Here is a 13,433-nt window from a genome sequence, read left to right as displayed (position 1 = left end):
GAAAAGCTCTCACATTCGCTTTGGACAAATTTAGCGTCTGCTAAATACCATAACATTACACAATGATAACTATTTTCTGATGTATTCAGAATGGCACAGGGACTGTAGCGTCAAACAGACGGAATTAATACTTGCATCTTCTGAACTGTTGAGTACCCCAAAGTCATTAAAGTCTGCTCCATATCTTGCACAAGTTATTGGAAATCAACAACAGCAATCACAGATGACTACACCACTGTCAGATACTTTGCAATGGCATTTCCAGTAAATTTGCCATTGAGGCCACATTCACATACCAAAGAAACATTTAACAAAAGTTTTATTTGAAATATAAAACAAACTGCTCATTAAAAAAACATGTCTCAAACAAACATTTGACTATTCCAGTGCATCATGTTTGTTTACAAAGGGAAGGTTGAAATGTTGGGCTATGATTTCACAATTAACCCTCACCTGCTTCCATTATCTGAAATCAAACAATCAATGACTTGAATGCATAAAACAAACTGAACTCATCTCAAACAGACACTGCAAGTACAATGGCAGTTTCAAATTAAAAAAGAAACCTTCAGTCATATTACGAAATTAAGTCTTCTTGGGCTGAAGGAATAGCACACAGTACCATCAGCAGTCATTGTTTTCTCCGAGTGACCACATCTATAAATCATGATAAATTCATGACAGGTTCTGGTAGTGCCTGTTCCCCTCTCTCATTAACAGTGAGTGTGGGTCAGAAGGCTGGTCTGTGATAGGGACAGGGAACCATGTGACCTAGGATAAGCTTCACCGATTTGCTCCAGAAGGTGTCACTAGCCTACAGTGACATATCGGCTCCCCTTAGTGCTTTGGGCTGCTGCTGTTGTACGCCGCTCCTTCAGAATGCGGAACCGCTCATTGAGCGTCATGGCAGTCTGCAGGAAGAGAGGCATAGTGAGCTCTTGATCCCTCACACTTAAGCCATTACTTGATCAGTAGAAAACAAAAGGAATTACCTGTTTCCCAACGCTGTTGATATCAAACTGCAGAGAAACTCCTTTGGGGGGTTTTCTCTCCGGCTCTTTTTCCACATTCACAGGCGCAGGCGAGGACTGAGGATGCAGAGACCATGCTCTGGCTGGTCTGAAGGGAGGGTAGACAAATGTACTGATTAATTACTAGTAAAAGCACAGCTCATATAATGTTCAAATTCAGCCGTGAAAAGTTATTTCTGTATTTCTTAATATACTTAATTTATCCTAATTTCAGCTGTGCAAGAAACAGACATTTTATAATCTAACACTGTGTAGTAGTAATACATCATAATCATACAAATTATTTTAAATTTGCAACGCTCTCTAACAGAGACTTTCCAGGATTTGAGATTTTTATTACAATTTTAGATCCTTAAAGGGAAAGGCCATTCATTCATTACAAAGGGACAGTCCATAGACAGTAAAAGGAAGAATCAAGCCACTCACTCAGGTTGTGTCCTTGCAGAGGGATTGTCAATACACACTGTCAAGATTCCACTATTTGTTGTTGATGTGCGCCACCTTGTGGAAACAGGATATTACAACAGATAAACCCCAGCTAATTATGTCTCAAAATCAACTGCAAATTCAGTAAGGTCAAAAATATATTCAACATTCCAGGCATGTATTCCAGAATTTCTAGCAAAAATTTGATTTTACATACGAACGTGTTCTGTGCACAACAGGAGCTGCAGCGCTCTTCTGAACTGAAGCTTGAACCTCAAATATCAAGACATAAACAAGTAAATGCTAAGTATAAAATCACTTTAAGTTGTTCACTGCAATGGAATCAATCCTTCTTATTTATAGCTTCCCATTACAAACGGAAGGAAAGACCCAGGCAGTATAGTAGTATTCACCTTCAGACCTCTTCGGTGGAGGAATGTAGCTTGACGGGCCTCTCTCTGGGCTTGATGAATAGGCGGTGCCGTCCTGAAAGGAGGGTGATAAATAAATCACATTCAGCTACTGAGCATATGTCATTCCCACCATTGTTCAATCAGCTCATCAGCCTGAGTTACCATCTCGCTTGTTCCTTTTCCCAGGGGCCAGGTCAGCAAAGTATTTTTGGCATTATTTACATTTATTCATTTAGCCCACCTTTATCTAAAGTTTACTTACGAGTAAAGAACATTCAAGGCGCGATGCAATAAGAGACAGCTACATTTTACAATATTACAGGGTTGACCAAAGAGAATCGTGTAGGTGATAACAGATCAGGTATATTGTATAAAGATAATAACCATCACCTGCGCAGCTGGATGGGTCTGCGTGACAGCGTGTGTGGAGGCTTTGGGGCGTCAGTCTGCCGGTATGGCCACCTCTGTATGTTCATGCGCCTGCGCTGCCCTTCGTAAACAAACGGCTGGGATTTCTGAGGAAGCTAATGCATGAAGACAATGTGGATTCGTTTACTTGACAGTCCAAATTCAATATCAGCAAGACATTACTTAAAAAACTATTTATAAGATGACAGGTGAATTTGTGGGGATCTCTAATGCAATAGTGATGTAAACATATGTTTTCAAATACCCCATAGTAGTCAATAGCAAAAGGGTAAAACAATTAACATGTGTGTGCTCCAAACAAGGATTGACTGCATAAGAATGAAGTTAATAATAGATAAACCAGCCCTTTAACTCTGTTTTAACCATGCTCAAAACATGGCAAGCTTATACAAAAGCAGATGCACCTGGTGCTTGCATGCATGCTTACATTACAAATGGTCATGACAAAGCATTCAACTATAACAGCAATCACAAGCCAGGTTACCTGGTCTGCAGCGGGTCTGTTTAGTGGACTGATCCCCTTGAAGAGAGTGGCTGACTTCCGAGCGGCCAGGCCAGTGATCACCCCTTGACCACGCCGACGTTTAACCGGTAGTGAAACTTTATGTCCACGAATGCCGAATTTAGCCACACCCCCTAACCACGACAGTGTAAAATAGTTTATAATTAGACTTTTTTACTGGAAAATAACCGACATTCTGTTTCTCTCACTTCAAAAAACATATTTAAACAAAACAACGTTGGCATGGATTTTGGCAAAGAGGACAGTCGTGGTTGGCATGGACCATGGTCGTCTGTGGGTAGGTAGACACATGCCACTACATTCACCGTCAAAGAAAGCTGTTGAATCCTCTACCTCTTTGATTTGGGCCAACTGGTAGAGATCCCGTCCGCCTTCCTTGTGAGAGACGACCCTTGGCTGGAACTTTGTGTTTTGTGGCCGCTTTTCTCGACGTCTGTCTTTGTTTTTTGTTCAACCGGATAATGTCATCTGCAAAAATGAATGGATGCCTTATTGTCCACTTCATCCAAACTGACCCCCTTCACTTTCTCACTGTCGGTAATGTAACGTAAGACCTAAATTAGATTATGCTAATGTCAATTCTTGCAAATGTCAGCAAGGATCAGAAGGGGTGCTGTACTGGTTCTTGCAAATGTCTTCAGAGTAGACAGTAAGTGTCTTCAGTAACGTTAGTGATCGCAATTCAACATAACTTGCAGCAATAAATGACTTGTCTGGGACATTGAAGTAATAGCGTTTGCAATAACGTTAGTATAAAGACGGAGGGCGCCATGGTTGTAACTGCTGTTGTTGTTATGTTAAGTCGGGCACTGAACGAGTTTCCAAAAAAGAAAAACTCACCCGTACATATAATTTACTACGAGTCGAAGATCATATTTGTCTAAGCATTCAAGTGTATCATTGATTTACCTGACTACCTGAAGCACTACGATAGGGACTGAGTGGATTAGCTAGCACTAGTTTACTATTAGCTACATTTTGCAACATACAGCCTTACCTAAGGACATGTCAATTTTATCAGGTTCCTCTGAAAAACCACGGGGTCTAGCTTTAAAGTCCATTTCGTTTAAATCTATATGAATATTTGAGCTGCAATATCTGAACGAAGACTATACGTTTGTCGGGCTAAAAACGTCTTCTCCTCCCCCACGCATACAATATCAAAGCAAGTGCATTATGGGTAATATGTCTTTCTTTGGTTTGGTAGACCGCAGATCAACATTTTACCGCCACCTAATGTGCTGGAGGTGGTATCGTGGAAATCAGTTGCATAAAAGGAAAAGGAAGCGCTACAAGAGGGCGGGCGGCGTGAATTCAATGTGGATCGAGCCAATTGCATTTGGGGGATTTTCGACAATGTTGTGCTTACAAAACCTCGTTTTACTTTTCACGTGGTGCAAGACACGTCCCATGGAACCGCTGAACACAGTCCTTTACATCCTTCCGTAACCTAGCGTTATTTCTTTACGCTGGATGCGGTAAGTTAACAAAATGCATGGTGTGTATGGTTATTTCGACATATATTTTCGCCTGATTCATACCCTGATTCAGAGTTCTCGTGTGCAGGCAGAATAAAAAAACGTTTGGGTGCACTGCATTCATGATGTAGTTGCAAGTAGTTACCGTAGTTACCTTATTTATTACTGTAGTGAACAATCGAGGTTTTCTTGGCTGCATGTTACAGGCACAGTAGGCCTACAGTACAGGCATAGTACATTTAGCTCTTGTTGCAAATCATCCGTGGTGAGTTTCATTTAGCTATGTCGGTGGTCTTTGTTTCCTTACAGCCTAGTTATTGTGGCCTAGAACCTTTCAAGCTGATTTTGAAGCGGGTGTAGTACATCTGCATCATGTATCCTCACAACACTTGTCTTCTCTAACTTGCCTGTATTTTTTTAGAAATTGATGATGGATAACGAAATAAAGTGTTGCTATTCAAATAGAGAGGAACTCATACTAAGGGCCTGTGCTCTTGGGGGCTATTGATAAAGTGGCTGCCAACAAAATTCCATTTTAATTGTTTATGGATACTTTTAAAGTAAGCTGATTAACTTTTTCAAATAATTATCCTGCTGTCATAATACACAACAGAGACATTTGTTGTCATTTCTTGGCCTATTTAATTTTGGTAACATCTGCTTTTTGATTTGACATAGGTTGCTGTACCTGTCTGCATTAAGACATAGGTCCATTGTCAAATTCAGGCCTGCTAAAGCTGAGCCACTGAGCCAAGCCTTCCCCGGCCCCTGCTTAAGGATCTATTCTACATCAGACACCATCATGGCCCCCAAAAAAGCAGACCTCAAGCGCAAGGCACAGTCACTGAAAACAAGCAGAGCAAAACAACAAAAAGTTGACAGAGTGGAAGGATGGCTAGAAAGTCAAGTGGCTGAGCTCCGAAGAGAAGCTCGAGATATGAAGTTCAATAACAAGCGTCTCAGATTTTTGTCTGATACCAAAACAGTTCAGCAAGGATCAGAAGGGGTGCTGTACTGGATGGGAAGGGATCAGCGAGTTCAAGGTAATTCATTTGATTGATATCAAGAAATGGAAATGGTTAGCATATTGACATTTTTGTTGAAGCTACTTAAATTAGTTTGATGTATTTTTTCCCCTTTGTTGCATTTGTAGATAATTGGGCACTGATCTATGCCCAACAATTGGCCATCACAGAGAAACTACCCCTGCACATTTGCTTCTGCCTCATGCCAACATTTTTAGAGGCAACATTTAGACACTATTCCTTCATGTTAAAAGGACTACAAGAGGTGGCCAAGGTATGGTCTTTTCAGTTCTGTTGCACCATACAGTCACTATATGTTTGGTACGGTTTGGATAAAGTATGGACTTACCGGTAGTATGCAAGTGCATTTTATGGTTTGTTTGGGAGAGAAAATGGTTTATAAACTTTAAGAACAATTACTTTTTTAGGAAAGCAGTGTTCTGGATATTCAATTCCATCTTCTCAGTGGCTTCCCTGGAGACACCCTTCATGGCTTTATAAAGGAGTGGAACATGGGGGTTGTTGTAACTGATTTTTGGCCTCTCAGGGATCCAACTCAGTGGGTAGATGACGTCAAAAAAACAATCAGTCCAGACATCCCTATCATTCAGGTAAATTATAAGTCTTTTTACTCAATATAAACAAGAAAACTTTGTATTTTTTCACATCAAAGTCCCATTGTTCAAAGGATCCAATTGGCTGCTTCTTGCCCTCATCACATTTTGCAGGTGGATGCTCATAATGTGGTGCCTTGCTGGGAGGCATCTGGAAAACTTGAGTATTCAGCCAGAACCATCCGTGGGAAGATTACTAAACTGCTGCCCACGTTTCTCACAGAATTTCCTGTTGTTGACAAGCATCCACACTCATCCTCAAGAACTGCCAAGGTAAAACAAAATAGTTCTTGAACTCAAAATGCTTTTTGATTCTTTCCATTGATGTTAAGAGGTGAGGTGAATATTCACAAATGTGAAATAAAAGCAATAATCTTCACAGTAATCGCATTGAAATGCTATTTTTTTTTCTTCCATTCAGGCAGTAAACTGGAGTGAGATTCTGTCATCTTTGGTGGTGGATCGGGGTGTTGGTGAGGTAGACTGGGCGAAGCCTGGAACTTCAGGGGGCATGGCCATGCTGGAGTCTTTCATCGATCAGCGATTGGGTGACTTTGCCGCTCTCCGGAACAATCCAAACGTGGCTGCCCTCAGCCAGCTGTCTCCGTGGATCCACTTTGGTCAGTGTCAACACCAGCAACTACAAATTGGGGAAAATGATTTTTGAATATCAGTTTATTCAGTTAAATAGTCTCTAAGTTGTGCTACTTCTGATTGGTAATGCATGATAAGCGAAGCACTCCTGATGACTGTGTAGTTTACCAATCAGAAGTGCTGTGCTTCTCATGCACTAGGCATGCTCACCAATCAGAAGTGGCACAGACAAGGAGGATGACATGAATATAAAAATCCTAAATGTGACAAGATTAACTGTGATTAGATCATTGGATTGGTTCATATTGCGATTGCGATAATTGTGCAGCCCTACACTCAGTGTTATGGAAGTTCCAGGAGCTGAATTAGGAAATGGTCTCCCAAATCAATAGCCATCCAGCTTGTTTTAAAGTATTCTTTTCTGTATTCCATTTGCTCACATGAATGTTATCACAGCACAGATATGTCATATGTGATGGGATCACCTTACATTGAGCTTGTCTTAATTAACTGTACTTCCTCACAGGTCATCTTTCAGCCCAGCGCGTGGTCCGCCAGGTTCAAAAAAATGGGAAGAAATTCAGCGACTCGGTGGCCTCTTTTACAGAGGAGTTAGTGGTGCGCAGGGAACTTGCAGACAATTTCTGCTTTTACAACAAGAACTATGACAACATTGAGGGTGAGTGTTAACTATGACACTGGACTGACTGGAGGTAAAAAAGATCAGTTTCAAATGGCAGACCTGCCTATTGTAGCTCTTTGTCAGGTAGTCGCTAGATTATTGGTTCAAAAGCTGATGGAAAAATATTGATCTCACCAAAAAATGTTGGACTTACTGGACTGCACACATAATTGTGCTTTTTTAGCACTGATGTGTCTGTGGTGGCTTGCCCTTGAGAGTGTAGTAGTGCGTCATGATGCTGACTCCCTGCTTTATTAGGTGCATATGAGTGGGCCCGGAAGACCCTGCAGGATCATGCAAAAGACAAAAGGACTCACGTCTACACTCGTGAGCAACTGGAACAAGCTAAAACCCATGACAAACTTTGGAATGCAGCCCAGGTATTGATTGGGATTCTTTCTGGTTAACACCAATATGTAATCATCAAACATATCAGAATTTGGCCTAAACTGGACCGTTGACGGACACCCACAGTTTGAAAAAATATTTTAACACCAATAGTGAAAGACCTGAACTATTCTGAACTAACCAGTGCCTAGACCTAAACACAAAATACAGTTTAAAAAAGTTAATAAACATGTTAAACTATAATTATTCTAACAGAGCAGTGAAAACAGGACAGGTACATTTCATTAGATTTGCTTTGGGCTCTCCTTATGATGGAGGCATTCAAACGACTCCAGTTCAGTGATGTGTAGGCCTACTTATAAACATATTGTCCATCGCTAAATGTGGGACAATGTAATATGTTAACATAAATTCCAATATAATGGGACATTCCAAAGGAAATATGAACTAGATAGATAGATTACTTTATTCATACCCAAAGGGGAATTATGGTGTTTTGCAACATCCTTCTCTCAACAACCAACTCCAGGGGCTCAACTGTACAGTACTTTACAGAGCCAGCTTGTTGAGTTTTCTGGTTTCATTTGCTCTGATGCTGGTGCCCCAGCAGATGGCTACAAAGAAAATTATACTAGAAACAACAGACTCGTAAAGCATGTTCAATGTCCTGCTGCCCACATTAAAAGACCTAAGCTTCCTCAAGAAGTAATCATGACGTTCGTTATGGAGACGGGCTCCTCTCGTCACGTTCGTCTTGGAGACAGCCTTTAGCCCTTCTTGTATATAACTATATAATATATGCTCATAAACACTCTTTCATCAGTTTATAGGGAGATGCTATTAAAGCTGCAGTTGGCAAGATTTTTTTGATCATATTCACTGAAACCGACACTATGCTCCGACAGAATAACATAAATCAGCCGGTTTTAGAAAAAAAAAATGCACTTCTGCCTCCACCTAGAGCCTGTTATTAGTTTTGCAAAAATCCACAGCTCCCGGTTCTTCTGGTCTAATCAGAGCAGCTGTGTGAGATCTGACTGGCAATCACAGTCTGGTGCGCACTGACGAACACAAACTCGATGAGCGGGTGCTCGGTGGTAGTGGGGGAGGGGCATGAGAGTTGTAAACATGCAACATTTTGGCAAGTCCCCTCAATCTGTCAGACTTGCCAACTGCAGCTTTAAATAATCTATTTAAAAGCTAGACCTAGTGCTGGTGAAAATCACTGTCACTGCCAGCTTGCTTTGTTCTCCAGTGCCAGACGTAAACCTTCATATAAATTGATCTTTATTTTAGGGCTCTAATTTGAATCCATAGTGCACTGCGGACACCATGCAGTGAGAACAGGCAGTGATACCAATATTTGCTCATTTATTGGCATTTCAAATCAATAATCATCACATCACTTGGTTGAGTAATTAGCAGGCTTGTGCAAAATTCCGAATTTTAGAATGGGTCTCCATTCAACATTTGAATTGAATTGGCTCTGCCCCACAGGAAGTTGAATTTGAATTGGAATGACAGGAAGTGGAATTAAATTCAAAGCAATTCCACAGTTACACAACAGAATAATAGGTGTGTTCGACTTCAGGCAGATCTGTGCAGATCTGACTTGATGTGATGCATGCTGGGTTGAACACAATGCATACTGGGGTGGACGCAATGCTTGCTGGTTAGAAATTCTGTCCGACTTCTGTCAGCCGGGGAGGGACTTACCACCGTGACCCCATGTCACATGACCTTAAAATATCGCGGGAGTCTTAGCCTGCAGACAGATCTTGCAGTTGCCTTTCACGAGCTGCACGAGCTGAAACACGCCCTCATGACAGTTCAAAGACGTGATAGGGCCATTTGGGAGGAATGTCCTCGTGACGATTATGACGGGAGTCTCCTGCTGCTTCCTTATGTTATGCGAAACTAAACAGAAATCGAAGGGATACCTTCTTATACGTGATTTCTGCAACAATGGTAGGCTAGCCTACTGAAAACGTTTGGATATTCTGTTATTTTCTGCTGTTGGCTAAATAGATAGACACACATATAGGGGAAACACTTGATATTGAATTTATGTGCTACAATGCAGGCCTGTTAACTGTATGACAACAGTGGTTTATTTAAACTACATCATAAGAATTTATTTCGTCAGCCATCATGCTCATTTTAATGAGTAAGAATGAAAGTTCTGCTGTGTTTATTGCAAACAACATTCCGCGATATCTCCCGCGAGTCACGTCAGGCAGACTGTTGCCTGTCTGTCCGGGATGAGCTGCCCTCTGTTGTAGCTCCTCCCGGCTAGCCTCTGAAGATCACGTTTACGTAGAAAGCCAGACCAAGTCAGACTCAGTCGAAGTCGAACACGCCTAATGTGTTGAATCTCACATACGTTCTACATCCTGTTTTTGACCTCAATTCAAATTCAAGAATGGAATTGGAATTTAGGAGTCATGACAACTGCACGAAATTGGAGGTTTAGGATCATTATGACACCCTCTGAATGCATGCCAAATTTTGTGGAATTCCGTTCATGGGGGGCCACACAATAAATTAATTTATGAGTACATTTAGTGACTGTACACCAACTGGCCTGTAGATGACCAGACACAGATTTCAGTGAATATCTCGAGAACCGTAGGGCCTGGGATGACCAATTTTTTTGTATGTTGACCTCCAGGGGCCATGTCAACCCATCCCATATCCACTCATTTGATGTATAGCGCCACCTAGTTAAAAATGAAAAAGCAAAAATGAGGCATTGTAAACGCAGGTTATCTTTGGCTGACACGTTAAAAATTGCACAGAATTTGAAGTGTAAGATCATTATGACACCCTCTGAATGCATGCCAAGTTTCGTGGAATTCCGTTCATGGGGGACCATACAATAAAGTAATGTATACATTTAGTGACTGTTCACTACGCATGCTCACACACACACACACACACACACTCATTAACACATGCAAACACACACATAAGATACATGCACACACATGCAGGCGCACACACACACACATACACACACACAAACATAAACGCACACACACACACCCACAAACACGCGCACACACACATAAAAACACACACATGCAGGCACACACACACACATACACACACACAAACATAAACGCATACAAACACGCACACACACACACATAAAAACACACACATGCATAAAAACACACATGCAGGCAAGCAGGCACACACCCACACACACATAAAACACACACATGCAGGCAAGCAGACACACACACACAAACACACACACACACACACACACACTCACAAGCGAAAACACAAGAAGCACACATATACACAAAAGCAAACGCACACGTACACACACTCATATACATACAGAAAAGTTGCAAGAGTAGGGGATGGAGTAGGAGATGAAGACAAATTGACAAGTGTGATTTATTTTTGCGGAGAGAGTGTGCAGGACTGAGCGGCGGTCATATTTTGTTTATCTTTCTGATGATTACATTTTTATTTTGAATGTAGACTCAGGTGTTGACTGAAGGAAAGATGCATGGATTCATGAGAATGTACTGGGCCAAAAAGATCCTGGAATGGACCTCCTCTCCGGAGGAAGCACTTGCTATTGCTATTTACCTTAATGACCGCTATTCTTTAGATGGATGTGACCCTAATGGATACGTTGGTAAGTCACTTTTAGACTTCATGTAAACCTTGCACTACTTTGAAGATGATCCCAGCACTCATAAGAGACATACCCAACAGTGTTTGAGATTGTTTGTACTCATGAACGTGTTTTCTCTGTTTAGGCTGCATGTGGTCCATTTGTGGCATACATGACCAGGGTTGGGCCGAAAGACCTGTCTTTGGAAAAATCCGCTACATGAACTATGATGGATGCAAACGCAAGTTTGATGTTGTGCAGTATGAAAGGAGGTACAGCAAGAAGGAGGTTTGAGAAGGTGAAGAGGCCAAGATGGAGAGACTATGTGATTTTTTTTTTGGGGGCATACAGTACCTCATTTATCAAAATAGGCCTTACATTATTGTTTCTGCATAACGTATGTTCTTTGTTTCTGTTATGCCACATTGTTGGATAGAAATGATGATTTCAGGCCAGAGGTCTCCGTAGACAAGACTCAGGGCTCTGAGGGTTTTTTTAACAAACATATTGAAACTCAGGGACCTTTCTTATTACATTTTTCTTATTAACAGTCTTTGTTGTTCATTTTAAACGTGTCATAGTGACATGCATGTATGTGCATGTTCATGTTGATATAATCAGGCTATGATCTCCCAGTGAAAATAAAGTTTTGGAAAATAAATTATGTTTGTGGTGTGTAATTAAGGTTTTCATGCATTATGAACCAAGGACTTCCAACTTGGGCAATCTTAAGTCAACATTGATATTTCCATCTCCAAGTTTGTTGTTATGATATGACTGGAAGTAAAGGTAAATATTGCATGTTGTAGTCATGTAGAGTGCCCATCAATGCACAAGGTCCTTACACCCACCACCAAGGTGAACTGTACAATTAGAGTTTCTGTTTTAAAACAGTACAATAAGACAATGTTCTTCAAGAAAACTAAACATTTTATCATCAACCATTTTGATAATATTGCATGACTGGCAGGGGTATTTTAATTGGCTTGTGCCCCATACCCTATATGTATTTGTTCATAATTTCATAAATCATGATTACTAGGTGTGTTCGTATATATCTTTTACATTTGTTTTCTGTGGACTGTGGACACCTCTGCAAAGGACATTTAGCACTGAGTCTTCATGCATAAAATACAGCAACTTTTTAAATGATGTCAGGGTTAATGTAAGGATGCAGAACATATATACAGTATTCACCCCCTTATTTCTCCTTTTATTGTTTTTTTAAATGGAATCTTGGTCAATTTAAGTTGGCCTTTTTTACAATAATGTACAAAAAACCTGAGTTCCTTTGCAAAGATGAGAGAAGTGTAATGAAGGACAAACATCAGTGCAGCACTCCACCAATCAGGCCTTTATAGTAGAGTGGCCAGATGGAAGCCATTTTTTGCCAGGAGTTTCCCAAAATGCACCTGAACGACTTTCAGACCATGAGAAGTAAAATCATCTGGTCTGATGAAGCAAAGACTGAACTATTCGTCCACAATTCCCAACAGCGTGTGTGGAAGAAACCAGGCCTTGAGCTGCACTGATGGTCAGAAATGGATCAGTTCCTTGGCTGTGGAGTGTTTAGGCACCGGAACAATGGTGGCAGATTTAAAACTGTGGGGGACTGTTGAATGGGCTAGAGACATGTTGAAGATGTTGGTGAAGACACCAGCCAACTGCTCTGCGCAGGCTCACAACACACGTCTGGCAACTCCATCAGGGCCAGCAGCTTTCGGAGCCTTCACCCTGCCCAGGATGTCGCAGACAACTGAGGTGGAAAATTGGTGTGTCCTTGTCTGGTGAAACAGCTGATCTGAAGGCTGCCTCCTTGTTTTCCCGGTCAAATCGAGCATAGAAGTGGTTCAGCTCATCTGGGCCCTTGGTTGCCCTATTACAGAGAGGGGACACTGAGAGAGAGCATTTTTATTTCAATCATGGGTTAACCCTACAAGACTGTAATCATATAATCACTTCTAAGGAAAACACTGATTTCATCTTTAAGAGGTGTTCTCAACGGTTTTACCTGCTAGAAAAGCTCAAAAACTTTGGAGTGAACCAAAACATCCTGGAAACTATATAAAAGCTGGTAACACTTTATAATAACTACACACAATTAATCATTTATTAAGGCTTTAGTCAGGGAGCCTATGTGGTTTCTGTGGGTTTGGAATGTTCATTTTTGGAGAGTGGTTGGACTGTCTTTAGAGGTCGTTGAACATGGAGAAAAATGATGTCTCCATTTTTTTAC

At 41.1% G+C, this 13,433-nt stretch overlaps 2 protein-coding genes across 3 annotated transcripts; one reads left to right on the top strand and one right to left on the bottom strand.

The window, feature by feature from the left end:
- Window positions 1-302: 302 nt before the first annotated feature.
- LOC143134303 (UAP56-interacting factor-like) lies at window positions 303-3,981 on the bottom strand. The gene is made up of 9 exons (XM_076294568.1): window positions 3,820-3,981; window positions 3,156-3,290; window positions 2,784-2,935; window positions 2,261-2,394; window positions 1,871-1,943; window positions 1,675-1,730; window positions 1,458-1,532; window positions 993-1,119; window positions 303-911 (listed from the first exon to the last, which is right to left on the bottom strand). Exons 1-9 carry the CDS (start codon window positions 3,881-3,883, stop codon window positions 810-812), a joined length of 918 nt encoding a protein of 305 aa, XP_076150683.1. The 5' UTR covers window positions 3,884-3,981; the 3' UTR covers window positions 303-809.
- A 147-nt stretch (window positions 3,982-4,128) lies between these two features.
- Window positions 4,129-11,858, top strand: cpdp (CPD photolyase). 2 transcript variants are annotated; one of them, XM_076294565.1, is made up of 10 exons: window positions 4,129-4,300; window positions 4,979-5,343; window positions 5,454-5,599; window positions 5,754-5,936; window positions 6,054-6,212; window positions 6,361-6,559; window positions 7,060-7,212; window positions 7,474-7,595; window positions 11,059-11,218; window positions 11,343-11,858. In XM_076294565.1, exons 1-10 carry the CDS (start codon window positions 4,296-4,298, stop codon window positions 11,489-11,491), a joined length of 1,641 nt encoding a protein of 546 aa, XP_076150680.1. In that variant the 5' UTR covers window positions 4,129-4,295; the 3' UTR covers window positions 11,492-11,858. The 2 variants fall into 2 exon arrangements, with proteins under 2 accessions (XP_076150680.1, XP_076150681.1); XM_076294566.1 differs by lacking the exon at window positions 4,129-4,300 and adding an exon at window positions 4,544-4,860.
- Window positions 11,859-13,433: the final 1,575 nt, after the last annotated feature.

The sequence above is a fragment of the Alosa pseudoharengus genome, unplaced genomic scaffold (genome assembly GCF_046254945.1).
Source record: "Alosa pseudoharengus isolate Yale_2024_CS ecotype anadromous, Long Island Sound unplaced genomic scaffold, YU_APseudo_1.1 YU_APseudo_1.1_scf_2, whole genome shotgun sequence".
In the NCBI taxonomy this organism is placed as follows: domain Eukaryota; kingdom Metazoa; phylum Chordata; class Actinopteri; order Clupeiformes; family Clupeidae; genus Alosa; species Alosa pseudoharengus.
Note: the sequence above shows the minus strand (reverse complement) of the source record. Positions and strands in the feature narration are given on the sequence as shown.

What these genes read in the sequence shown, in the direction of transcription:
- LOC143134303 (XM_076294568.1), bottom strand. Translation starts at nt 3,883, where the DNA reads ATGGACTTTAAAGCTAGACCCCGTGGTTTTTCAGAGGAACCTGATAAA. An exon ending in TCCACCGAAGAGGTCTGAAG is followed by an intron (nt 1,731 to 1,870) that starts GTGAATACTACT and finishes TTGATATTTGAG; the next exon opens with GTTCAAGCTTCAGTTCAGAA. An exon ending in TCAACAGCGTTGGGAAACAG is followed by an intron (nt 912 to 992) that starts GTAATTCCTTTT and finishes CTCTTCCTGCAG; the next exon opens with ACTGCCATGACGCTCAATGA.
- cpdp (XM_076294565.1), top strand. An exon ending in CAGACATCCCTATCATTCAG is followed by an intron (nt 5,937 to 6,053) that starts GTAAATTATAAG and finishes CACATTTTGCAG; the next exon opens with GTGGATGCTCATAATGTGGT. An exon ending in GTCTCCGTGGATCCACTTTG is followed by an intron (nt 6,560 to 7,059) that starts GTCAGTGTCAAC and finishes ACTTCCTCACAG; the next exon opens with GTCATCTTTCAGCCCAGCGC.